We start from the raw sequence: 26,475 nt of genomic DNA on the forward strand, positions 1-26,475 counted from the left end.
TGGGAGGGGCTGATGCTAGAGATGAGCAGGTTGTGGGAACTGACACGTAGAGCCTGGGGGGCCATGGCCGACACAGCGAGACACTGACATGGAGGGGCAAGCACCACCCAGCCGGGGTTCAATAAACTTGTCATGTACTTGGAGTGGGGTCCCGTGTGTGGTCACTGGACGTCACCAGGCCCAAAGAGCCAGGTCTGCAGCAGCACCAAGGGGCCACCTATAGCCCCATCAGCAGGCGAGGTGGCACCAGCGAGCTCGCACCTCACCTGCCTTGCGCCAAAGTCCAAATGCGGAGGCCCTTCCCCTTCGAATCCCCTTGCAGGGACACGACGCAGAACCTGCCATCTTCACCCTCCCTTTAGTTGCATTTGCTTACCTGTCCCTGCGAGTTTGGGAATGATGGTCCCACAGGACCCCACCCCCACCCCCTCCCAGACCCTGGACATCCCCAGTTGCGGAGGCTCAGAGAGCCCCCCACTCCACTGCCTCAGTGTCCTCAGAATGACAGATTCAGAGAGAAGCCCCCCTCCCCCACCAGCCTATAGGGGTTCCCAGCCTCACAGCCATCCTCCTGTCTTCAAGTCCCCAACCACTGGGGACTGAAAAAGACGAAGAGGCCACTGTCCATTTCTTCCCTGCCTACCCATGGGCTGGGAAGGCAGGAAGGACAACCCTCCTGGGTGCGGGCTAGTGGAACTGGGAGCTGAAGAGTAGGAAGGGAACTCTGGAGAAGCCCCCAAGGGCCTCGACCATCTGCCTCTTCCTGGAGGGCGTTGGCCAAGGGGACAAGTGTCTACCAGATTGAAAGACTATGTCCTGCCCTCTCTGAGCTGGGTTAGGGACCAAGACCCCCTGTTCTGGCTTCTTGGGGGCCAAACCTTTAGGACTTGAGACCAGAGTTGGGGAAATTGAGAGGAGCCCGGGTGGGCAAGGCCCTTTGAGCTGTGGCTCCCACTTGCCTTTCCCACCCCACCCACTGAGTCCCCACCGCACTGCACTTCCCAGTTTCCACCCCTGGACTTGTCTGCATCCCTCTGCCACCCTCTAGCCTGGCTGACTCCTTCTCATCCTCCACATCTTAGCTGAGGGTTCCCTCCTTCGAGCAGTGTTCCCTGCCCTGTGCCCCTAAAAGGTTTAGGTTCCTCCCCTGTGCATCCCTCCACTTCCATTCTCACCCAGTCACTGAGTGTATCACCGTTCCCATCGGGATCCTCCACTGGACTCTGAGTGGCTTGAGGGTGGGGACCAAGGGGCTTGGTTCATATTTGTGTCCCCACAGCCCAGTGCCAAACCTGGCTCAGAGCAGGACCTGAGAACACATCATTTGGGGTGACTGCATACAAGACCACACTCAGCGGTTAGCCTGGTCCCACTGTTCCCTCTGTGGCAGACGGGGGCCTTACCTGGGCCCCAGAACTGGAGCTGGGAGGGAAGAAGCCCACCTGAGTGCAGGCAAGTAAGAAGGCAGGTGAACAAATCCTCACTCCCACCCCCAAATACCAAGGCGCACAGAGATGAGGACACCTGGGAGCATATTATAAAAGTTTATGTTACAACAAAAAACCCTATAAAAACATTTCATCCCAGGGAGAGCCTCCAGGGCTGGGGGTTGGGGGGAGGTTCAAAGCACACGGACAGTCCAGATCTGGGACGCCCTGTCCTTGGCCAGCTCCCACAGCACTGCGTGGTCCCGGTCGTAGCCCTGGCCACCTGGGGGAGGGGGTAAGAGATGGGGAGATGGTCAGAGAGAGCTGGGGACTCTGCTGCCTGCAGGGGCCTTCTCCCACACACATGCCCAACTTACCCTTCACATCTAGGATCCGGCCTTCAAACATCTGGCTGCAGATATGGCCTGATTCACTGATGCTCCACGTCTGGCGGGGAAGGCGGCTCTCAGCCCACAGCACTACCTTGGAGCCGGTGCTGGGGGTGCCAATCACCTGCAGGCTCATGGTGGGGGCCACCTGAGGCCCCAGGAGGTCGTCAGGCACTGGCCTTCCCCACAGAGACTCCACCAAACCCAAGACACCATTGACACACCCAGCTTTGAACCCTGGCTTGTATGGACTGTGACTCTGGGCAAATCTCCTAATCCTTCTGAGCACTGGTTTCCTTGGGGACGGCTGTTGTGAGGGTTTAATGTGAGAAACCATAAAGGGGCTGGAAAAATATGAGCTCCTCCAGGAAGTCTTCCATGACTGACTCCTGAAGCACAGGCTTTAGCAGCAGACAAGCTTCCACATACTTACTGGCTATGTGACTTTCAGCCAGTTACTTAACTTCTCTGTGCTCGTTTCCTCACCTATAAAATGGGAAGTATAATAGAACTTGCTCCCTAGTGCCCTCTAGGGATTACATGAGGCATTCACATGAAGAAACCTGCAAGGTGCCTCCCTCCAATGCCACCTTCTCGGGAAGGGCTCCCCTTGTCAGAGCTACTGATACTTCCTATTTTCCTTTCTTATTGTATTTTTCCTCTATTGCATTTTTTAACACCTAAGGTACTAAGATATTCTACTCATGTGTTTCTTTCTCTCCCCACTAGGATGCAAGCTTCAGGAGGGCAGGAGTTGTTTCTGTCTTCTCACTGTTATATTCCCAGCACCTAGAACAGGGCCTGGCACGTAGCAGGTGCTCAGGAAATGCTTGTGGAGTAGATCTATCATTATTAATAGGATCCAAATCTGTCACAGGATATCAGAGCTGAGTGGTCCCTTAGAAGCATCTGGTTCAACGCTCTTGTTTTGCAGACGGGAGACAGGCCCAGAGAAGAGCCCAAAGTGCCCAGGGGTACACAGCCTGCATTCTCCACCTCCACCAGGGTCCTGGTGTTTGTGTATCTCTCTGTCTCTCTGGCCAAAGGCTGGGGCCTGTTCCTGACTGGGAACAGGCTGGGAGTCCCAAAGGTAAGCTTGTGAGGGTCTGGGGCCCTGGTGACCCTGTCCCAGTCCCTAAACTGGTACCTGGTTCTTCAGCAGCCCATCCTCATAGTACCAGATACAGCTGCCTCCAGCTTGGGGCTCAGAGACCACCACGCGGCCCGCCTTCATGTCCTCCACGTGGTCCGGCACTGCCAGGAATCCCCCCAGGGCCGCATTCCAGAGGTGGAAATAAGCCCGGCGCTGGTGAGTGGGGGGAGCTGAGAGTCAGAGGTCTCTGGGCAGGGATGCTCCCACTTGGGCCCCCAAGGCCCTCAACTCTGGACCCTCCAGTATCCCAAGCTCCCAAGCTCTCCCTCCTGCCCCAAACCATCCTCGACCCTGCTTCTAAGTCACCCCTTCTTTCTCACACATATGCCGGGGGCACATACACAGTGCACACGCACACAGTTCCACATCTGTAGAGAGACACACAGAAACACTGGCAGATACACCCAAGATCCACATGGTTGTACAAGAGTGCCGCAGATACAAACACATGGATACACATCGAAATGTACGCTCACACTATTTGCTCCCCCAGCCGACTCCATGCCAGGCGCTTATGTTTGCCAAAAGTTTGGATGTGTATAGGAATACAGATGTGCACACACACTTACAGAGAGAAATGCACGCACTACCCATGCTGAAGAGGTACCACAGCAGGGCGGACACTGGGCTGTCAGACATCAGACCTGGCTCGGCCCCAAATCACCTGGGGGTCTCGGATGGTGGTGACAGTAATAATAGTAATAATAATAATCACGGCTAACGTTTGTTGACTGCCTAACCATTCAAGCACTGTTCTAAGGGCTTTACATCATTATTATCTTCAATCCTCTAAACAACTCTATCGTACACAGCACCCCCATTTTAAAGATGAGGAAACTGAGGCCCATGGAGGTGAAATACTTGTGAAGATTGCAGAGCAAATTCTTGTCCACTTCTCTGGGCCTTTATTTCCCCATCTGTAAAATGTGAAGGTTGGAGATAATCTCCAAGATTCCTTCTAGCAATGATGTTATAAGAGTCTGAAATAGGGACCACACAAGTTTCCTCACACAAAGACACACACTTTCAACGGTGTCACAAGTACAGGCACGTGCAGTCATAAATATACTCTCACAGATGTACAGGGTGAGGGGATGACAAACATCCCCCCACAGATCACCTCCAGAGGACACATGCATACAAGTGATATCACAGACGCAGAAACGCCCTCAGATGGGCACGCGTGTGCGCGCGCACACACACACACCCCCCTCTGTGGCCATGCCTCCACATAAATGCACATGCACATAAATGAGACACATGTCCAGACATGCACTCACAGACATACGGAAACACAAGTACAGACACAGTGTTTCAAAGTGAAGTGTGCTTACCACTGGTGGGTGGTACAGGAGATAATTTTCAGGCTTATGTGGATAAGCCTTATTGTTAAAAATTTAACGGTAATGAATTTATCACAATGTCTATTAAGGAAAAATCATACATACACATCAAACCCATGATCTTATAGACATGACTCCTTAGGGTAGGATAAAGTAAAAAAAAAAAGTGAGTTGGTTTAGAGGAAAATATTAAGGAGACAATGGTTCAGAAGGAATGATGGTGTGACAAAAATTGTGACAAAAGTACACAAAGGCTGAGTCTGGGAAACATGAGAAACGCACAGACAGACAAACAGCCAGACAGACTGGCCCAGACGTGCTCAACCCGACATGCTACCTACCTGCTTGATGGGGTAGAGGGAGCCCACCCTCTGGGTCCCACTGTACGTCAGCCAGTTGGTGATCTCGCAGCTGCCCACCAGCCACTGGCGGCCCCGGAAGTCACTGTGCTGGCACAGCACCCAGCTGGGCCCCGCAAGTGCCGCAGACACAGCGAGGAAGACAGACAGGCAGACAGGCAGGCAGAAGAGGAGAGGCAGCCGTCAGAACATTCTCCACCTCCTCCTCTCTCATGCCCGGACTCCTCTGCCTGGGGTTCAGGTCCCGGAAGGGGGTAGAGAGGGAGGCTGGGAGGGAGCTCTGGGGTTTGCAGGGCAGAGGAGGGTCCTGGAGAGCACCTCGGGCTGGGGTCCAAGCCCTGAGGGCCAGTGACCCTTCCCCCCTCTCCCTCCTGGCGTGGAGGGGAGTGCAGTAGAAGTGGGGGAAGACCTGGAGGCCCCCGACCTCCCTCCCTCCCTCGCAGCCCCCGCAGCCCCGCGGCACACTCACAAGCCCCCCTTGATCCGTACAGACAGCACGTGGTTGTTGAAGCCCTCGGCTTGCAGGCTCCGCAGCTCCCCACTGAGCTCGATCTCCTTCCCCTCGAAGCACTCCAGGCCATACAGGAAAATGGATGGCTCTGAAAAGTGCTGCGGCCGGGGGCACAGAGAAGGGGTGAGGCCACGAGAGTCCCCGACTCAGTCCCTCTAGTTCCAGACACCCCAACTCCCAGAATGGTCTTTCAGGTTCTCTTCCCTCCTGAGCTCCACCCCACAGGGCCCCTGACTCCTGGATGCCTCCAGCTGGGTGGCCCCCGGGTTCTCAGATGTAGCATGTGCCAGATAGAACCCTCATTGCCCCTCAAACCTCCTCCCCAGCAAATGGCGCTTCTAAGATGAGTGCCAAGAATAATACTGGTCATTATAGCAGTTCTCATGTATTCAGGGCTTACTACACGCCAGGTTCTGTGCCAAGTGCTTTACCTGATCTTATTATAACTTCTCAACTGCCCTATAAACAGGTGATATTATTATCCCCACTTAGAGGGAAACTGAGGCTAGAGAAGGTAAATCACTTGCTCAAGGCCCTAAGGCCAGGCTTCAGAACCAGGTCTGTTTGTCTTCAGAGCCCAGCATGTAGTTGTACAGAACCTGGCTCTGTCTATTATCAGCTGCGTGACCTGAAGCAAGTCACGTGACCTCTCTGTGCCTCAGTTTTCACGTCAGAAAAAGGGAGAAGATAATAGTTATATGGCTCATAGGGCTGTGGTGAGGATTAAATGCCTTAGTGCATGGGAAGCCTTTTACACACTGCCCGGAGCATGGTACAGCAAACACCAGCTGTTCTGCTTGTGTCACTTCCACTGGCCACCCAGTCCATAACCAAGTCCTACAGACTCCAGGTCCTTCATCAGCCCATGTCACTTCTCTCCACATCTTCCTAGTCCAGGACATCATCATTTGTCCTGGATCACTGTAGCAGCAGCCCCACTGCCTTCCTCCCGCCCACCGTTCCCCCCACGCAGCAAAGCCACCTTGCTGTTCCACTCCTCCCTGCCCAGAATCACCACCTCATCGGTCGCCCCTGCTCCCAGCCCACCCCTGAGTGCTAGTCCCTCCTGGCCCTGTCCCACCTCAGTTTCAGGACACAGCACTCTGAGCTGTAATCTTTCTGGGTTCCTTGAAGGCAGGGCTATGTCTGATATATTGCAGGGCTCCAGGACCTATCTCAGCAGGGGCTCAATAAATCCCTAGTAAGCTGACCTGGCTTTGAAGCCCTGGGGTCAAGGGGACCTGGGGTGGTTCTGAAGACTGGGTTTAAGCCCCAAAGCCCACTCAGCAGGGAGAAGAGGCTCTTTGTGTGGGCTCCCCCAGCAGCAACCCCTGCCTCAGGGGTGCCTGGAACTGGAGCAGGGCACTTACCAGGGGCACCTTCTGGAGAGAGCCCAGGACCGTGGAGGCCAGGCAGCCCATGGCTGTGAGAGTGGGGAACTCGCCCTCAGAGAGAATGTGCTGCTCACCCTCAAAGTTCTTCTCATCAAACAGGATCCAGCTGGGGAAGGAAGGGGAAGAGTGGGGGGATGTGAGTAGATATTTGAGCCCACCCTCTCCTTGGCCTGCCCAGGCCCCCCTGAGATACAGCAGAGTGGATGCAGACTTGACGGGGATCCCCCGGTCCAGGGGAGGCCAAGGATAAATGGGCATTGCAGCAGCAGGGACTAAGGTCAGACTTAAAAAAGGACTGAATGAAATCATACCGCCCTTCGGGGGAAATTTGGCAACATCAAGCAAAACTCCATGCACAATTACTCAGCAATCCCATTTCTCAGAATCTATCCCAAGGGTCAGAATCTAACCCTTCAAAAACATGAAATGACACATACATAAGGCTATTGATTACACACTGTTTGCAGTGGCAGAGTGGGAGCAGCCACATGTCCATCAGTTGGGGATTAGTTGAATAAACTAAGAATCTGGAGTGTACCATAGCAGTCAAAAAGAATGAGGAAGAGTTCTTAAAGGGATATAAAGTGATATCCAAACTGTTAAGTAAAAAAATCAAGGTGGGGCTTCCCTGGTGGTGCAGTGGGTGAGGGTCCGCCTGCCAGTGTGGGGGACGCGGGTTCGTGCCCCGGTCCGGGAGGATCCCACGTGCCGCGGAGCGGCTGGGCCCGTGGGTCGTGGCCGCTGAGCTTGCGCATCCGGAGCCTGTGCTCTGCAGCGGGAGGGGCCACAGTGGTGAGAGGCCCACATACCGCAAAAAAAAAAAAAAAATCAAGGTGCATAACAGTGTTTACAGTATGCTTCCTTTTAAAAAAATTGAGATATAATTCACAAACCATAAAATTCACTCTTTTAAAGTGTACAATTCAGTGGTCTTTAGTATATTCACCAGGTTGTAGTATGCTTCTTTTTGTGTAAGAAAATGGAGGAGGAGGAAAACCAAACATATTTGGTTTCTATAATTATATGTAAATTTATGAGTGCATATTTGCTCATATCTTCAAAAAGAAACAATGGATGAATAAACTAAACACACACACACACACACATACACACACACACACACACGCACAAAAGATTACCTATAGGGGAAGGGAGTGGAAAAGGTAGCAGGGACAGAGATGAAAGCTATTGTTTTTTTAAGTCTTGACTTTGGAAATATTATGGACTGAATGTTTGTATCTCCCCAGAATTCCAATGTTGAAGTCCTAACCTCCAATGTGATGGTCTTTGGGAGGTAATTAGGTTTAGATGAGATCAAAAGGTTAGAGACCCCATGATGGGATTAGTGTCCTTATAGGAAGAGGAAGAGATAGGAGCTTTCTTTCTCAGCCATGTGAGGACACAGCAAGGAGGCGGCCATCTGCCAGCCAGGAAGAGAGCCCTCACCAGGGAACCAAATCAACCAACACCTTGATCTTGGACTTCCAGCCTCCAGATCTGTGAGAAAATAAATTCCTGTTGTTTAAGCCACCCAATGTATGATATTTTGTTACAGTAGCTCAAGCTGACTAAGACAGGAACACTACAAATATTTTATGTAATTAGAAAACAGAATTAAGTAAAAATGAGAAGTATTCATAAAAATTAAAATAAACAAAATAAATGAACCTAACTGTGTATCAGGTTGGTGGCATAACTGCACAGAGAAAAAGTATTATTTCAAATGTCTTAAAAACACAATAGTTTGAACTGTACATACCTAATGGGATGTAGGTGAATGTTCTGAGGACAAAAAGAACAACAGAGAGACCTCAAACAGCTTTCACTGGTTTTTACTGTTAGTAGTAATATCAGTATTATAATTTTGAAACACCTAGCGTGCAGATTTTGGTCTCCAAAGAGCATTATGCATTAAAAGCAACCAGGATTCTTTGGGAAATGATTCCCGGTTTGAGGCAAAAAATGTACAAAATGATCCTGGAACATCTTACTGCACCAGAAAAACAAGGAAGTTATAAAAAAAACTATTGGGGTCATATAAAAAATACCCAGGAAGCAATTTGGAGGTGCTCCCATTTGCCAAAGATGAAACAATTTGAGTACACAAAAGAACAAGTGACTCCAAGGGCCTGGAGCAATTCATATACATAAAAAACCTGTGAGTTCATAACAATACTTTAAAAAATCTTCATTGGTCAGCTCTGGAGGTTGCTAGGGCACCAATTCAGAAATTATTCTGAAAATTGATAGAAAGGGGCAAACACTGATTCTTGGGAAAAGATCAAACGGCCTTTTTTGTATAAACTATTTCAGGTAAACAAATAGTTGAAAAGGGAAAGTTCTTCTTTATAGAAGTATTCCAGCCAATATATGTATAGGGAATAACAAAACTTAGAAAATCATTTTGTAACCTCTAAAGAAATAATGGGTCTAGGCAATTATCATCAATGGATGCTAAAAATCTTTAGGTGAAAGGTCAGAGAGGAATCTTATAATGTAGGGATCTTCATATCATTAAAAATGGGACAGCTAGACATGCGCCTCCTGATGTGATGCAGTGGGAAGTATACATACCACCTCTCATAGTCTTCTTGCCAGCAAAACAAAACAAAAAACCCTGGATCTCATCAAGCCTCTAGATCTAACTACCAGTTTACAGGAAGTATGGGGCACAGAGGAACAAAATTAAAACACCACCAGGAAGCAATCAGGTAAATACAGAAGATGGGAAACTTACAGGGCAAATTATTGGGTTCTTTAAACGAGTAAATGGTATAAAATAAAAAGAAGGGAAAGGTACTGTTACACATTATAGATCAAATGGACCACATGCAATGTGTGGACCTTGTCTAGATCCTGAGAAAAACAAACCAATTTCACAAAGGCATTTTTTGAGATAATGGGAGGAATTCGAACATGGACTGGGTATTAGGTAATAATAAATTATTGTTAATTTACACTATACTGTCTACAGTTTTTACATTTTCTACTAAAACTTTATTTTGCTTTGTTTGCTTTAAGATTGAATGATTTGGGATAGAATAGCTAATCTCAAGAAAGCCAAAGGAGGGAAATCATTTGCAACAAAGACCTCTAATTACAGCCTCGATTTCCAAGCTGAGCTAAGTGCTTCTGTGCAGGTGCCCCCCGCCCCCGTCTCCCCTTCCCCACTTTCTCACCTGCCGCCGTGGACCCGGCAAGATTGGGGCTGGAAGGAAGGGGGAAGAGAGGTCTGGTCATCCTCAAAGGAGATGTGGTCGCCCAGGAAGTCCGGACCGGAGAAAAGCTGAATCTGGCGGCAGACACGGAAAGAGATGAGAGTGAAGGAGGGTGATGGAGTGGGACAGAGAGAATGGGGAAGTGGGGGAGAGATTTGAAATGAGGGAAGAGGAGACATAGGCCCCCCCACCAGCTCCTTACCTTTGAGACAAAGTGCAGACTGTGCTCCCCGACCTGAAAGGAGGGACCGAAGTTTCGAGATTTAAGGGGTGTGCTAGCCCCCAGCCTCAATTCCTCTGGTTTCAGTATTCCCGACCCTTTCCGCAGGTCCCTCACCCTCCAGGTCCGTATTAGCCCCGCCCCTTCCAGGAGGCCCCGCCCCCAGGAGCTCCAAGCCCTGTTGTTCCAGTCCCGCCCACCACTGCTGGGGGACGCCAAGCCCCTCCCCTCTAAGAGGCCCCGCTCCTGCGGCGGGCACACACCTGCAGGACCGGCTGCAGAGAGGCGAGGGCGCTGTTGCTTGCGCCCCAGTCGTCGCAGTTGCGGTACACGCCTTTCTCCAGCACGTACTGCTCCCCGGAGAAACCCACTTCCTCATAGGCCACCCACCTGCAGGAAGGGCGGGGCGCGGGTCAGCGTGGAGGAGCCAGTACCTCTGCTGGAACCGCCCCCGGCCGGCCCAGCTCCCGGAGCTTCCGTCACTCACACGCCGCTGAGCACGTGGATGGCCTGCGTTCTGGGGCCGTGTCCCGCCAGCTGCACATCCGGCAATGCCTCGCTCACCTCCACGCCATGCCCCTCAAAGTCCATGGCGTCAAACAGCACCACCTCCGGGTCCCCGAAGTCCTGGGCCCCAGGGACAGTCAGGTTGCTCCCGCCCACCGACGGAAACCCCTGGGAGTGCCCAGACCCCAAGGACGCAGTCCACCAAGGGACTTTGCGGTGAGGTGATCAGTGTGGGCTCGGGAAAGGCATTAGGAGGGAGAGAGGCTAGACCTCAGGGAACACTTCCAGGTGCTCTCGAGAACAGGGAGAGGAGGCGCAAATTCTTCCCTCAACAGATTGTGCTGGGGTAAGTATGGCTGCGGCCAGAGGCAGAGGGATGTCCCAGTTGCTCTTGCTTACCGTCCGGATGACTCGCAGGGAGGTCAGCGCCTTGTTATAGCCTCCCCAATGTGACCAATCAGCGTATTTTCCCTCCTCCAGCAGATACTGGTGACCCCGGAAACCCTCCTTCTCGTAGCCCACCCAGCTGGGGGAAGGGGGAGGCAGACAAACAGACTCAGTTACAGGAAGCCCATGGATGTGTAAGAGAGCTGACCCCACCCCTAGGCAGACCAGGTCACTTCCCATCCCGGAGGGTAGAGGCTAGTGGGGAGGATGAGGTAGAAGGAAGGGTACTGAGTCCTCACCAGCCCCCAAGAACTTGCAGGGACCCCACAGAGGCCAAGCTGGGGCTCTGGCCGTCCTCTGGCTGCTGCAGGTTGTAGATGTCTCGGCTCACTTCCCAGCTCTGGCCCTGAAAGCCTGGGGCCTCATACACTACAGCCTGCGGGGGAGAGGGGCTGTGTGAGGTTGGTGGGGAGTGATCTGGACCCAGACCCACCCAGCCACCCCAGGATGACTCTACCCAGCATCAACCCAGAGCTAAGCCCTCCCACTCCCTCACTGAGCCCCAAGCCCTTACCTAACTCCTGTCTCTTCTCTGACCTCTGACCTGGTCCTTACACATCAAAAGCCAGTTCCCAGTTAGCCCATCGGGTTTCCACCCCGCCCCTCCCCAGCCCAGCCTCTAGCCCCCAGCTCCCACCTCTCCCACCTTCTAGTCCAGGCCGTGATAGCCACACACATACAAACACCCCACCCAAAGGTCCTCTTTGACCCTGAGGCCCAGATGCCTACCTTGGGCTCCCCTGGCTTCTCCACACTTGGGCATCCCTGCAGAGGAGACAGAGCTGAGACACCAGCCCAGAGGTGCGGGAAGACAGATGGGGCTGGTGACCTAGGGTTTACTTGTTCCTGGAGCCCCTAAAAATGGCCAACCCCATGTCCTCCCTCTCCCCCAACCCTTGGACTAATCCTCCCTCTCCTCCAATCCCATTCCCAATAGGAGCTCCCAGGCCCAGCCTCTTCACCCAGACTACAGGACAAGCCTGTTTGGGACCACCTGCTCCTTACCAATCTCATGGGCTTCAGGGAGCCCACACTGGGATCTGATGCACCCCAGGCCTCTGGGGTGGGGTACTCTCCAGGCTCCAGGATGCAGGGAGTGTCTTCAAAGAAGGGCTTGGGGTATAGAAGCCACCTGAGGGGAGGCAGAGAGGCAGCTGCACCCCAGACTCCTGGGAACACAGATTAGTGGATGGGGTGGAAGGGGTAGAGGGGGGAAAGAAGTTTTGAGGGAGAGGCCCCCATCAAGGGGACTCTGGAGGACATTTCAGGCCCCCATAATTTCCTGCAGCAGCCACTCCATTGATCTCCCCTCCTCCGACCTGGCCCTCTCTAATTGCACACAGCGGCTGAGAGTTCTTTCCAGCAGCCGGACCTGCTTAAAAACTCCTGGTAATTCCCCATTAGCCTCACAATACAGTCCAGCTACACAAAGAGGCCTTTTGTCCTGTCCCCCTGCCTTCCTCCTGGACCTCACGTCTCCCCACTTGCTGCTTTCTTTGGCCAGAGTGAACTTTCAAAGTCAGTCTCTCACTTCTGGGCCTTTGCAGATGCTAGTATACTCTTTTCCCCATTCATTCAATTAACAAATATTTAGGGGCATCTACCCCATGCCAGGCCCTGTTTCAGGCATCAGAGATACAGTAGTGAACAAAACATACAAAGTCCCTGCCCTCATGGAGCTTAGATTCTTCTGGGGCTGACTCGTCCCAGCTGAGGAGTCTCCTCCTCCAGGAAGGCTTCTCTGACCTCAGGCCGGTTTGGTGCTGTTCTGTACTCCCACAGCCCCGTGTCTCTCCATCCTGGAACTCTGGATTGCCACTGTCTGCTTGCTTGCCTGGCCCCACCAGTAGACTGAGCACTTCTCGAGGGCAGGAACCATGTCCTATCACCTCTGTGTCCCCAGCACCCAGCACAGTGAATGTTAAATGTAGGGTTCCCAGAACAGCCCAGACTCACAGTCCTGCGGAGACAGTGGCAGATGCCACCTGCAGAGGCCTCTCCAGGCCCTGGGGGTCCTCCAAGGCCTTGCTTAGCTTCACTTGCTCCCCCTTGAGGCCCTCCTCAGAGTACAGGCTGATCTCTGGGGTAATGTAGTCCTACGGAAGGAAAGGGGTGGAAAAGTGAAGTATAAAACAACAGTCCTCAGAGACCAGCCACACCCACACCTTCTTCCCAAGTCTGTCCAGCTGGGGACTTCTCCCCAGAAGCCAGAAATGACTAGAGTGTTCTCTGAAGGTCAGCCAGACAAGCCTGGGACCAAAGCCCTCACTGGTCCCGCACTGGCCCTTTGGGACCTGAGGCCAAAATTCCCAGTAGGAGCCTGCCAAGTGCCATGCCCTTTGCCTTGAAAGGCAATGGTGGCGGGAGGGGCGGGATAGACAGCCACTTCCTGAGGTCTCACTTTGACCCTTCTTTTGTATACAATTCCAGACTGCACACAAATCTCTATGCCTGTCCAGACTGGCCTCCTTAACCCAGGAAGCTGCACCTCATCCCAGGAAGCTGCAGGTCCTCTCAGCATTCTGGGTGTTTCTTCCTCACTAGGGCCATTTTCATTCACTCACTCCATCAAATGTTTATGAAGCACCTACTGGGTGCAGGACATATATAAGGGGCTGTCCTACCCCTTCTCATTTGGTCTTCCCAACGAGAGTTATTACGCGCCATTCGCAGGCTAGGAAAGTGAGGCTCAGTGAAGTTAAGTGGGCCGCCCCAGGGCACACAGCCTGTAAGTAGCAAGACCAAAAACAGAGCACTGCAGTTTTTCTTCACCGTTGCAACCCAGCACGTCCCAGGTGCCTGATACACACTAGGCACCCAATCAGTGCTGAATGAATCAAAGGTACCCAGGTCCACTGGACTTCAAAGCCCTTGTTTTTCTCTTGTACCTCATTACCTCCCACGTGAAGATGACTTTATTGTGAGAAGCCCACAGTAAATTGTCCACAAATATTTGTGTGTTTCTGGAGAGGCCCTGAAAATTCTTGTCCCCTCCTTTGCGTGGCTGGGCCACTGCCCTAGTTAAGATTCTCATCCTCTCTTACCGGGAGGATTTCAACAGCTCTGAACTCAGGGTTATTTGTCCTTCCATTAAAAACAACAACAAAAAAAAACAAATTAAAAAAAAAAAACCAAAACGTCGGCTAGACCCTGCTTTTAGATCTTTGTGTTCTCATCTGGGTCTCCCTAGTGGCCAGGACGGCTTTGTCAAGCTTAATTTTAGCAGTTTGTAAATTTGTGTTATGAAAACAATATTATTTTTCCCCACTTTACAGATGTGTAACTATAATAAGACTATGTCTTTTCAAACCACATACCCCTCCCTCAAAATTCAGAGGCTCCCCTTGGCTGGAAATCACAGCCCTTCCTGGTCTTCCTGTCTCCAGAATCCCTGTCTTTTCTCCTCCTGGCAACCAGGGGGATGTTTCTAAATCTCTAATCTGTTTATATGGCTTTTCTGCTTCAAACCCAGCCCTCACACCCTAGCTTGACCGTGAGTCCTACAGGGCAGAGAGCAGATCTCCCAACCTACTCATTGCCTGGCGCGGTGCCCGGCACACAGCTGACATGAAAGAGCATCTGTGAGCACATGAATCGACATACATCCATGGCACCTTGGTTCTGGCCGTGGGCTTGAAAGCTTGGGCCGGGGTGGGGAGGTGAGTGCTCACCCCTACCCATTTCTGTTGCCCTAACTGAATCCTTCTCCAGCACTAGCTGGAGCTACTGGAGCTTGGCCTCTGCCTGGCCCCTGCCTCCCCAAGCCAGGCTGAGCACACCCAGAATCCTTTTCTTCCCCACTGGCTCCGAGGTCGGGACTTTACAGGGGAGAACATGATAAACCCTGTCCAGGCACCGATCCCATATGATCTCTCCCAGAAATTCCAACTCTAGGTACCTGAGGCTGTCTCCCTCCTCAGGGCCTGGGGCTTAGGGTAGATGGGCAAAACCTGGTCCCCCACACCCAGCCACTCACCCGGACAACCCTCCTCAGGGAGCCAATGCCTTGGGTACTCCATGCTGGCCCCAGAGCTCCAAGTTCCACATCTCCTTCAGGCAGGACCAGCTTCTGGCCCCGGAATGCCGGCTCTTCGTATAGCACCCAGCTGCAGGCACAAAGACCTAGGGTCACTGAGTGGGGAGACAATGTACCCACGAGACAGGGTCTCTGGGTAGCTGAGGGGGTTTCTGCCAGGCACTTCTCACTGGGCACTTCCCACTGCCCTCACATCCCCCAGGTTCACACGCAGGACCCCGCCAGGAACTCCGGACTCACCAGCCTCGTACCACCCGTATGGAAGCCACGCGGGCCCAGCCGGAAGCATCAGCAGTGTCTTCCCAAACCTCCCTGCTGCTGCCTTGGCAGCCAGGCTCCGAGAAGAGCGTCATCTGGAAGGCACAGAGGGGGTCCTCAGGCCCTGTCCACAGATCCCCCACCTCCTGCTGCCCCACCCATTTGCCCCCCACTCCCTACCTTTCCAGGCCTGGTGTTCAGTTTGCCCTGGGTCTTCAATGCTGAGCTCTGGAATGGAGAGCGGTGATAGATCTTATGGGGTTGCCTCCTTACTGTCTCCCCCAACCTGCCATTCCAGGAACCCCATATCCTCTCTATGGCCCTCCACCCCCAAAGAGCTGGCCCACAAAGGATGCTACACTTGCTCCCAACCCCCAGGTGCCTTCATCACTCTGTCCCTGGAAGCTGTCCCCTTCCCCAGCTTCCAAGATATCAAGCCCTTTGGAATCTACAGTGCAAATCTGCTGTTTGGATAGGGAGACGGAGGCCCAGAGAAATGTGGTCACACTGAACTAGACCTCAGACCCATGCCCCTGGCCCCTGGAGACTCTGCCCCCAGTATCATGGTCTTCACACCATCCAAACCCTGGCCCAGATGAGGCCAGGCCCCCTCCATTGCCCACCCAAGGCCTCACTTACCCACCCCTCCGGGGACTGGGCACATGCGGGCTTCTCTGGAGGTGGCCTTTCCCTGTAGAGCAGGGGCAGCTGTCCTGGCACCTTCTTGAGCCCTGGTGCCCTGTGGGATGGTAGAGCGGGTGGTTTTGTGTCCAGTGGTTCCAAAGTGGGGGCCTCCTTGAGGGCAGGCACCAGGCCCCCAAAGAGAAGGCTGCCTCCAAGACGGGAAGTGGGCCGGCTGCCTGCCTGCCACTCTGGCCCGACTTCTGGGTGGGCGTCCTTGGCACTTGCTGTGTGCTTCTTCATCATCTCCAGAAGAGAGCAAGAGACCTGGGGGGGTCGGGCAGGGTGGGAGTCCCAGGAGGGGCCGGGCCTGGCTTTCTCCTGCCTGCGCTGGAGATTTTCACTGTCGCTCAGGTAGGGGTTCTGTGGTTCCTCCTCCTCCTCCTCTCCCTTTTCCTCTTCATTTGCTTCCAGTGCGGGCACCCCCTGGGGGCTGGGTCCCAGCACCCACGGCCCAGGCTGGTCCTCCTCGATGGCAGGCAGCGTGGCGTATATGGCCAGGGAGGAGGAGCGGGGGGATCGTGGCAGCCGGTGAGTGCGGAGGATCTCGGGGGGCTCCATACTCCGCAGGGTGTCCAGGAAAATCTCCAGGTCAGCGGTCAGGGCCACCTCCTCCTCCTCCCTTGATGGCTCCGGGAACGTCTTGCCCTCGGTGGAGTCAGGGACAAGCTGGGACTCCAGGCTGGCCTCTGCTCCTATCAGCCTTGGGGCAGGGGGGCCTCCTGGGCTGAGGGATACCTTGCCCCCTGAGGAGGAGGGGGCAATGAAAGCAGTAGGGCCCTGGACAACTGCTTTCTGGGTGGAATATGGGACAGTAGAAGCACCAGGGCCCTGGACAACCTCTTTTTGGGTAGGAGATGAGATGGGGCTCTCCTCAGATTCCTGAACCTCCCCTTCCTCTTTCGGGGGTGGGACAGCAGGAGCTGTCAGGCCTTGACCAGCCTCCTCCTTGGTGAGAGGAAGGGCAAGGCTGCCTTCAGTACTCTGGACAACCTCTCTTTGGGTGCTAGGGCTGCCTTCTGGGGCCTGGGCAACCTTGGTTGCTTTAGGGGATGAGTCAGCAGGAACCCCAGGGCTCTGCACTACCTCTTTCTGGGTAAGGGAGAAGACAGGGACATTTTCAGAGTCCTGAACAACATTATTCCTTGGGGAGGATGGAGCAGAAAGACCTCCTGGGCTGGTGACAGCCTTCCTTCTTGTAGAGGATGGAGCAAGAGATTGTCCAGGGACTATAAGAACCTCAGGCTTCACCGTGGGCAGGCTGGTGGCAGCAGGGGGATCTGGATGCCCTTCCCTTTCGACGGAGGGCCAGGCCTGGGGTCCCCTGGGCTCGAGAGTCAGCTGGGCCCTAGCATGAGTAGGTACTTCTGGCTGCTCTGGGGGGTGACCTAGGCCCAGGGAGGGGGTTTGGGTCTGGAGTCTGGGAGAAGAGGGTACTGGTGTGTGACCCTGAGAGGTCTGGAGAGGGAGCTGGGTGGGGCTGGACGCTCTCTGCACGCTTGGGACCTCATGGACCCTGGCATCTGGGGCTTTGTCCTGGTCTCGGTCCGGTTGGGTTGCAGGGACATCCTGGTTCTGAGGCGGGTGGGCGTAGTCCGGGAAGCCTGCGGGAGCCAGGACAGATCCGTCCTCTGGCTCTGCTGTCCCCGTCTCAGGCGGCTGCCCCGGGGCTGCACCCTCTGTGCTGCCCAGACCTGGACTCCTTGTCACAGCAGCCAGGGGCCTGGGAAGCCGGCTGGCGGGTGGGCTCCACCCAGCAGGCACAAGGCTACTTAGCAGCTCCAGGGCCTGGCTGCGGCTGGGTGAGTCCTCGGCTCGGGGGCTCACCACCGCTGCCTGCACCATGCGGGCAGCATTGCGGCCCCTGGGCAGGGCCTTGCTCGGGAGCGTTGGCCCCACAGAGTTCGTCACAGAGCTGTTCACCTGTCGGTGCACGTGTCCTCCCACCACCATGGTAGCCCGCACAGTGCGTGTCACCTGCCGTTCCTTGAGGCTCCGGGAGCTCCCGCCGGTGAGACTCACACCCGGGCTGGGCCTGGGCTCATGGGGCCCATGCACCGGCGCCAAAAACTCAGTCTTGGCCGTGGCTCCTGGGCTCAGTGGCTCAGTCCTGGGGTCCTGGGGACTGCCATCACCCTGGTCCACAGCCTCCTTTGGCCTTCCCACTGGCCTTTTCTCCTTGGGGGGCAGCGTGTACTTTTTGGAAAAGATGGGCCCATGGCTCTGGAGGCTTTTGGAGCCAACCCCATCCCCGGGACCCCGGTGATTCATAGTCTCTTCTTCCAGCGCAGCAAAGCCATTGACTTCCTCCCGACGGTGGCCATACTCAGACATCTCCTCCTGGCGGACTTCCAGCTGGGGCCCTGATACCAGGGACACCTTGTGAAAACGGTGTTTGCTCTCTTCCTGGGCAGGGGGCCGCTGCCGCCATGTCAGTGTGGTACTCACCACTCGGGCCTTGGCCCGAGCTGGGGGCCCACTGGCCTCCTCCTTGTTGGGCCCCAGCAACGGATCCTGAGGTGTCCTTGGCTCACTGTGGTCCAGCTCACTGCAGAGGGTGCCGGGAAGAGGAGAGACAGGGTCGGGCGTGGTCAGGGTGGCTGTCTGCAGTGCAGAATCACTCCCCCTGCCAAGGTCAGGCTGAGTAACCGCAGGCAAATCATGTGAGCTTTGGAGCCTTTGTTTCTTCATCTGTAAACTGGGCACGATACTCTCAGATCTCCCACCCCTCTCCCTACTTTCAGGTGTTCTCCTTTGCCAGGGTCCTTCAAGGGGTGAAGCTAAGGGCTAAGCCTAGAAGGAGAGAGAAGGGAGAGAGCAGAAAGGCATATGGGTCTGACCCACTGGTCTGTGGATGGGGCTGGGACTCTGCCCAAGGAGCCCTGGGGCTAGTCCTCCAGGAGCTGAAAACTAGAAAACCGAAAAACTGAGAATTAGGCAAGTGACGTCTGACCGTGTTTCTGATCACTATAAAGGAAGGTAGGTAAGGAAAGGTAAGGAAGGAAAGGAAGGAAGGTAAGGAAAGACAGCTTTGGCCTCCAGCAAAGTTGGGTTCCCCCTGGCCCTGTCACTCACTAGCAGGATGACCTTGGGCAGCCACTTCTCTCCGGCAAGCTTCAGGGCCCCCAGCCACAAAACTGGAATAACAAGAGTATGTGCTGGGTTCACAGGGTTATTGTCAGCATCCAGTAAGAGAGAAAGAATAAAAACTCACTCTATGAGAAAAACAGATATCGTATATTAACGCATATATGTGGAATCTAGAAAAATGGTACAGATGAACCTATTTGCAGGGCAAGAATAGAGACACAGACGTAGAGAACGGACGTGTGGACACGGTGGAGGGGGGAAGGGGAAGTGGGATGAATTGGGAGATTGGGATTGACATATATACACTGCCGAGTGTAAAATAGATAGCTAGTGGGAAACTGCTATATAGCACAGGGAGCTCAGCTCAGTGCTCTGTGGTGACCTAGATGGGTGGGATGGCAGGGACGGAGGTCTAAGAAGGAGGGGATATATGTATACATATAGCTGATTCACTTTGTTGTACAGCAGAAACTGTCACAACATTGTAAAGCAACTATACCCCAATTAAAATTTTAAAAAAAGAAATGGATGTTAAAAGAAAAAAACTCACTTTATAAACTAAAACACTGGCTCATAAGCTTCCTCATAAAGAACAAATTATTCACTATGGAAAACAGTATGGAGGTTTCTTAAAAAACTAAAAATAGAGCTACCATATGATCCAGCAATCCCACTCAGAAAAGACGAAAACTCTAATTCAAAAAGATACATGCATCCCAATGTTCATAGCAGCACTCTTAACGATAGCCAAGACATGGAAGCAACCCAATTGCCTAGCAACAGATGACTGGCTTAAGAAGATGTGGTATGTAAATACAATGGAATATTACTCAACCGTAAAAAAGAATGAAATATTGCCATTTGCAGCAACATGGAGTATTATACTTAGTGAAGTAAGTCAGACAGAGAAAGACAAACATTATATGATATCACTTGAATATGAAATCTAAAAAATAATACAGGGGCTTCCCTGGTGGCACAGGGGTTAAGAATCCGCCTGCCAATGCAGGGGACACAGGTTCAAGCCCTGGCCGGGGAAGATCCCACATGCCGCGGAGCAACTAAGCCCGTGTGCCACAACTACTGAGCCCATGAGCCACAACTACTGAAGCCCATGCACCTAGAGCCTGTGCTCCGCAACAAGAGAAGCCACCGCAATGAGAAGCCCACACACCGCAATGGAGAGTAGCCCCTGCTCGCCACTAGAGAAAGCCCGTGCACAGCAACGAAGGTCCAATGCAGCCATAAATAAATACATAAATAAATAAATAATACAAATGAATCTATATGCAAAACAGACTCACATACATCGAAAACAAACTTATGGTTACCAAAGGGGAAGGGGAGGGGATAAATTAGGAGTATGGTATTAACAGATACAAACTACTATATATAAAATAGATAAGCAAAAAAAAAAAAATCAGATAAGCAACAAAGATTTACTGTATAGCAAAGGGAACTATATTCAATATCTTGTAATAACCTATAGTGGAAAATAATCTGAAGATACATATAACTGAATCACTTTGCTGTACACCTGAAACTAACAATTATAAATTGTTATTAATTAACTACACTTCAATTTAAAAAAACAGAATAAATTATTTATAAATTATAAACAAGGGACTTCCCTGGTGGTCTGGTGGTTAAGACTCTGTGCTCCCAATTCCAGGGGCCTGGATTTGATCCCTGGTCAGGGAACAAGATCCCATGTGCATGCTGCAACTAAAAGATCCCACGTGCCACAACTAAGACCCAGCGCAGCCAAATAAATAAATAATTTAAAAAGTTATAAACAAACATTCCCACTTTGCACATGAAGGGGGGGAAGGCTCAGAGAGGTTAGGAAACTTGCCCAGAGTCACACAGTAGCAGAGGCAAGAGTTAAACCCAATCCTAAGTGCTTAACCACCAAATCAAATTCCCTGATGTATCTGGTAAACTTAGACTCTGTGGTTTGGGGGTTTACTTTTATTTCACCTCTTTTTTTTTTTTTTTTGCAGTACGCAGGCCTCTCACTGTTGTGGCCTCTCCTGTTGCGGAGCATAGGCTCCGGATGCCCAGGCTCAGCGACCATGACCCACGGGCCCAGCTGCTCCGTGGCATGTGGGATCCTCCCGGACCGGGGCACAAACCCGTGTCCCCTGCATCGGCAGGCGGACTCTCAACCACTGCGCCACCAGGGAAGCCCCTGGGGGTTTACTTTTAAAGGAGGCCATACAGTGACTGGAGGGGCCAGTCAGCTACTAAGACTTCCAGGCTGCACTGAGCAGGGCAATCCTATTCTCAGGCCTCAAGGACCCAAAAGGTCAGCTTGTTCCACATCAGCCTCAGTACCAGCCTGTCTTCAGCTCCTCCTTTCTGTGAGGCAGCCCCCAGACCATTATAAGGGCAGTTAAGGCCAGAAATGGACCCATGCCCCCAACTTCCCTCCTCCCTCTCTATTTTCCTCCCTCCTGAGAGGCTGGTAGAACCCAGAACTTTGGCCCTGTCTTGTGGCCCCATCAGTGACTCAGGTTTTATGATGGGCAGAGATGAATGGGGATGAGGCCCAGGGAAGCCTGACCTGACTTGGGGACCACTGGTGGCCGTGACAACATGTGGCCTGGCCCAGGACGGGGTCTGAGTGGCCCCAGAAAAGCCTTGTGTATGGGGGAGGTGAGGGGCTGAGATGGATGCCCAATCCTTTCCCCGGGCCAGAATTCCTGAGAGCGACACACTCAGACACCTGAGGCCCTGAATTGCAGCCCTTCCCTGAGGCCTGACCCTCTCCCCTGTCCTCCTTGCTGAGACTCCCCCACACATGGAGCTTCACCCCTTGACGAGCCCCTGTCCCAAGTCTAATCTCCATTTCTGAAGAACAATAACAACTACCATTCGCTGAGATTCCCTGTCCGTGACGGCAGATAGTAAGGGTCAAAGCCTGGGGTCTAAGTCATTTATTCATTCATTCATTCAGCACTAATCGTGACACGTGATGCGCTAGGCCCTGGTTAGGTTCATCCAAAGCCAATTTTCTCTTGGAGGTGGTATCCTAGGAGTCCAGAAGTCAAAGAATTAGACATAAAAACAGGAACCACATTTGGAAAGCCTCCATAGGCTTTGGCAAAGCAACAGGAGAGCAGCTTCAGAGGAAGCCACTGGTAATCAGATCAGATATATCAGTGACCTATGATTCTATGCTTCTCTCAACCCAACCCCTGGACAACACCCCCGATAGTCATTCATTCCACAAGCATGTGATCATTTGTTTCTGCTTGCATACCTCTAGCCAGCGACAGGGAGGTCGCAATTTGACAGCTGACCTGTCCCATCCCTGAATAGTTGTGATGGCTAGAATGTTCTTCAAACTATGCAGGAATCTGCCTGCCTATAGCCCTCCCCCATATTGTCCTTCCTCTGAAGACACACCCCAATGACCCAGGATGCCTCTCCCAGGCCAGCAGAGATGCCCATTTCCAGAGCCCTCTCTTCTTCAGGGCCCAGGACCATAGGTGGATTTGTCACAGGTTAACCTGTGCCTTCCAAATCAGGTGTGTGGGGCTGGGAAAGGGAGAGGCTGAGGAGGGGGCGAGGGGAGTGTGGGAAAGAGCCTCATCTAACCCGACACGTCCTGGATTCTCCCTGCTTACCTGTGAGTCACCCACAAACTAGGTCAAACCAGCCCACAGGCGTACAAGCTCGTGCTGCGTCACACGCAGACACACACGGCACAGACGCACAGAGTCACACAGGCACAAAAACGCACATAGATGCTTACCCCAACGTACGCAGTCAGACACACAAACAGAGTCAGTCACAGACACTCGGGGATACACACACAGGGACACAGCAGACACACAAGACATACACAGAAACACACAAACACAGTGACACATGCACACACATTAACAGTACACACACACACACACACACACACACACACACACAGAGTCTATTCACAGCCCCCAGCCCTCCTCCCCTTGAAATTCACCCTTATTTGAACAGATGCACACACTTGGATGCATACACATCTTACATTTCCAGACCCAACTGCGTTGTGCCTCCCCACCCCCCACATTTGCCAATCCTGGCCCAGAGAACCCTCCCCCAGAAAGGGAACAGAGAAGGATGACAGCCCTGGAGGTCCTCTTCCTTCCTTTCTAAGTGAGCGCTTGCCTCCTGCGAGTCTGTCATTATCCACCTGTGCCCAAAATAGTCGGAGTAGAAGATGGAGCCCAAGTCCCCCAGATGAACCGCCTGCTCCTTCCTTTCCCCTCTCCAAGGACTGCCCCTCCCACTCACCCTCCCTCTCTCTGCAGCCCTTCTCCCCCAGCTGGAGCACAACCTCCCCCGGCAGCAGGTCTCTGAGCCAGCCTGGGTCGCACATGTCCCTCTTCCTTGTCACAGAATCATTACCCTGACTCCTGCCCAGAAGCCTGGTCATCCCTGATGCTGCCTCTGCTGACACAGTACTGCCAAATCTGCTCCACGAGGTTACAGAAAGCTCTGCAGTCCACACTCAACACTCCACTGCTTGCACAGGGCCACTGAGGCCTCCGTTAGAGGCAGGAGAGAGAAGTAGTTAGAACACAGGTACCCGGGTTCAAATTTTGGCCCCTTCACTTTCTAGTTGACTTTGAGCAGGTGATGAAACCTCTCTGAGCCTTAGTTTCCCTATTGTAATTGGGGCGGAAAGGTGGAGAGCAGGATTAGTCCAACTTCATGGGGCTGTTGTGAGGATTAAACAGAATTATGCTTAGAAAACGAACCATAAGTGACAGCCGCCACCATCATCGTTAGGAAATTTTCAGAGCCCTGTTTGAGGCCCAGTGCCCTTCCTGGTGGTTCTAGAGAGATCCCATGTTCATCCCCTCTTCAGTGAGTTTTAGGGGACACATCCTTCCACCTCTGAGCCCACCAGGCAGATTCAGGAGAGTAATTTCAACACAAATTAAAAACGGAGGCTTGGGAAACTCAGTGCCTGTTTCCGTGGCTGCCAACACAGAACCATGTGGGGTAATTATTGCTGCGACTGAAGCTTTATTAATAAGCAGCCCTGAGCTTCCCTGGTGGCGAAGTGGTTAAGAATCTGCCTGCCAATGCAAGGGACACAGGTTCGAGCCCTGGCCCGGGAAGATCCCACATGCCGCGGAGCAACTAAGCCCGTGCGCCACAACTACTGAGCCTGAGCTCTAGAGCCTGCAAGCCACAACTACTGAGCCCACATGCCACAATTACTGAAGCCTGCGCTCCTAGAGCCCGTGCTCCGCAACAAGAGAAGCCACGACAGTGAGAAGCCCGCGCACCGCAACGAAGAGTAGCCCCCGCTCGCCGCAACTAGAGAAAGTCCGCGTGCAGCAACAAAGACCCAAAGCAACCAAAAATAAATAAGTAAATAAATTTATAAAAAAAAATCATCCGTGCTATTTCAGCAGCCCAACTCTCTAGAGTTCAAAGTATTTTCCTGTAACCACCTCCTCCTTCCTCATCTCCAGCTACCAAATCTACCTGACAACTCAAGGCCCAGAGAAGTTAAGCAACTTGCCCCAGGACATACAGCACTTTGGCTGAGAGCCTCTTCTCAGGCCGGGAATGTGGTCTCCGGAACAGAACGAGGGAATGAGGGTGTGTTGCTGAGGATAAGGTGACCCCTCCCCCATCCTCTCCATGACAGGATATCCCCCTCCTCAGTCGGACAGAGGAATAGGGAAGCACTGGGCCCCAGGATGTAGCCTTTGGATGAGGGGAGGGAAAGGAGGGCAGAATTGGGAAGGGGAGGGGATGGCAGAGTCAGCTCACCCCCAGGGAACTGAATGAATGGGCCTTGAGTTGGAGAAGCCCGGAGACAAGATAGAGACCCAAGAGGGGTCAGCCAGGCCGGTTTCCCCTCTCCGCGTTGCCTCACGTGGGGCGAAGTCGGACTCACCATCTATGCGGAGACCCAGGCATCTGGCCAGCCTGGAGCTCCTGCCGCTGGGCCGTGCTCCCCTGATGTGGTGGGGCTCTCAGCCGGGGCTCCTGAGGCAGGTCCACCAGGCACCCTGTGATGGGGCGGGGGCCCTGGGGAGGCTCCTGCCAGCCCCTGGATTCCTCAGGGCCGCAGGCGTGGGGAGCTGGTTGGGCCAGTTTGGGCTCCTGAGTCTCCTCCCCAGGTGCTTGCCCACGCCCCTGCAGGGTGCTGGTGATGTGGTAGCAGAGGGACACTCACGTAGAGTCTGGGCTGGCTCGGGCAGGGCTGGCCCTGCGCTGGTAGGCTCACCCTTTTGCCCCCTCTGCCCTGGGGGAGGATGCTGGGCGGGGCCGCACGTCTTCCGGGTTGCTGGGTGGCTCAGGCCTCAGAGGAATCTCCTGGGCTGTGTACGGGGGTTGCAGGCAGGTGCAGCCTGGAGATCCTTGTTCCAAACATCCAGGAGCTGGTGGTGGGCATGAGGGACACCTGGTCCCAGCAGGCTCTGCTGAGGTCACCGCCAGTGCCAGGCTCTCTGGCCCCACAGAGGCAGAGTTGGCCAGGTCAGAGGCGCTGCCCACTGCTGGCCTCTGTAGGCGCCCCGGTGGCTCAGCAGACCGCCCTGAGCTGTGTCGTCGCTTCCAAAGCCAGGAGCCACGGCTCCCTGCCCAAAGGTCCAACTCTGAGAGGCTCTGGGCTTGTGCCTGAGGGAAAGCAGAGGCAGAGACCGGGTGACAGCATCACTCCCCTGCCTTCTGGGTACCCCTGACACCCCGGCTGCCCTCCTGGTCACAGAAGAAGCTGAGCAGAGCTCTGACACCAAGCAGAGCTGCCTTAAGGAGAGACTGCCTCTTAAGCCACAAGATCTGGACCAAGAGGCAGAGCTCTGGAAAGGCCCTTCAGCATTTAACTCACCCCTTCCCATTCTACACACGAGGAAAGTGAGGCCCAGAGTGGACACTGACATGACTTAAGTCACACAGTGAGGGCTCCTGATTCTCAGGCCAACTGCTGATTTCCCAGGAATCCTCTGGCCTCCAGCCCTTTGGCACCAGCTGCCCTGGGCCTTAAGGGCATTGTGGGCATGCCTGCCACAAATGCCTGTGGCCTCTGCCCGCTCCTGGCTTCCAGAGAGCCTGCAGCCAACTCCCCAGTACCCTCCCAGCCCAAGATTCCCAAACACACTTGGGAGGAGGTACTTGGGCATAGAGATGTTCTTGGGACAAGAGCGAGCCTGGAAAGAGGTTTCGCCTAAGTGGGGCAACACTGACTTCTGTCCACTGTCTTCCCCTGGGGCCCAGCCTAGCTGTGTGTGTGAGGGGAGAGGGTTCAGGACCACAGACCCAAATGGACACTGCCATCCAAAACACCAGTTTTCAGGGATGGGTTTGTGTCCCTGGCAACAGAGGAGGCAAGTCTGGGGTCAAATTCCTCCTAGCAGGGGCCCTTGATCCCAAATGCCTTCATTTACTCATCTATGAAATCGATGCAGCCTCTCACTCCCCAGAGGCTG

General features: G+C 53.5%; 1 protein-coding gene across 2 annotated transcripts; it reads right to left on the reverse strand.

The window, feature by feature from the left end:
- Positions 1-1,530: 1,530 nt before the first annotated feature.
- CRYBG2 (crystallin beta-gamma domain containing 2) lies at positions 1,531-25,380 on the reverse strand. Of its 2 annotated transcripts, none has more exons than XM_067724929.1 (20): positions 24,942-25,380; positions 15,902-18,736; positions 15,443-15,490; positions 15,245-15,357; positions 14,945-15,074; positions 12,925-13,064; positions 11,974-12,100; positions 11,698-11,733; positions 11,208-11,344; positions 10,921-11,047; positions 10,502-10,641; positions 10,278-10,404; positions 9,997-10,029; positions 9,756-9,868; positions 6,553-6,682; positions 5,141-5,280; positions 4,654-4,777; positions 2,964-3,122; positions 1,805-1,964; positions 1,531-1,710 (listed from the first exon to the last, which is right to left on the reverse strand). In XM_067724929.1, exons 2-20 carry the CDS (start codon positions 18,632-18,634, stop codon positions 1,622-1,624), a joined length of 4,806 nt encoding a protein of 1,601 aa, XP_067581030.1. In that variant the 5' UTR covers positions 18,635-18,736; positions 24,942-25,380; the 3' UTR covers positions 1,531-1,621. The 2 variants fall into 2 exon arrangements, with proteins under 2 accessions (XP_067581030.1, XP_067581034.1); XM_067724933.1 differs by having other exon boundaries at positions 15,902-18,491; positions 24,942-25,219.
- Between the last annotated feature and the right edge of the window lie 1,095 nt (positions 25,381-26,475).

This window comes from Pseudorca crassidens, chromosome 2, assembly GCF_039906515.1.
Source record: "Pseudorca crassidens isolate mPseCra1 chromosome 2, mPseCra1.hap1, whole genome shotgun sequence".
NCBI classification, from domain to species: domain Eukaryota; kingdom Metazoa; phylum Chordata; class Mammalia; order Artiodactyla; family Delphinidae; genus Pseudorca; species Pseudorca crassidens.

Excerpts from the sequence above, each read along its gene's own strand:
- CRYBG2 (XM_067724929.1), bottom strand. The coding sequence starts at position 18,634 with ATGAAGAAACAAAGGCTCCAAAGCTCACATGATTTGCCTGCGGTTACT. Across the intron at positions 12,101-12,924 it reads GCCACTGTCTCCGCAGGACT|GTGGCTTCTATACCCCAAGC; the intron begins GTGAGTCTGGGC and ends GCCTCCCCTCAG. Across the intron at positions 4,778-5,140 it reads GTACGGATCAAGGGGGGCTT|CTGGGTGCTGTGCCAGCACA; the intron begins GTGAGTGTGCCG and ends TGCGGGGCCCAG.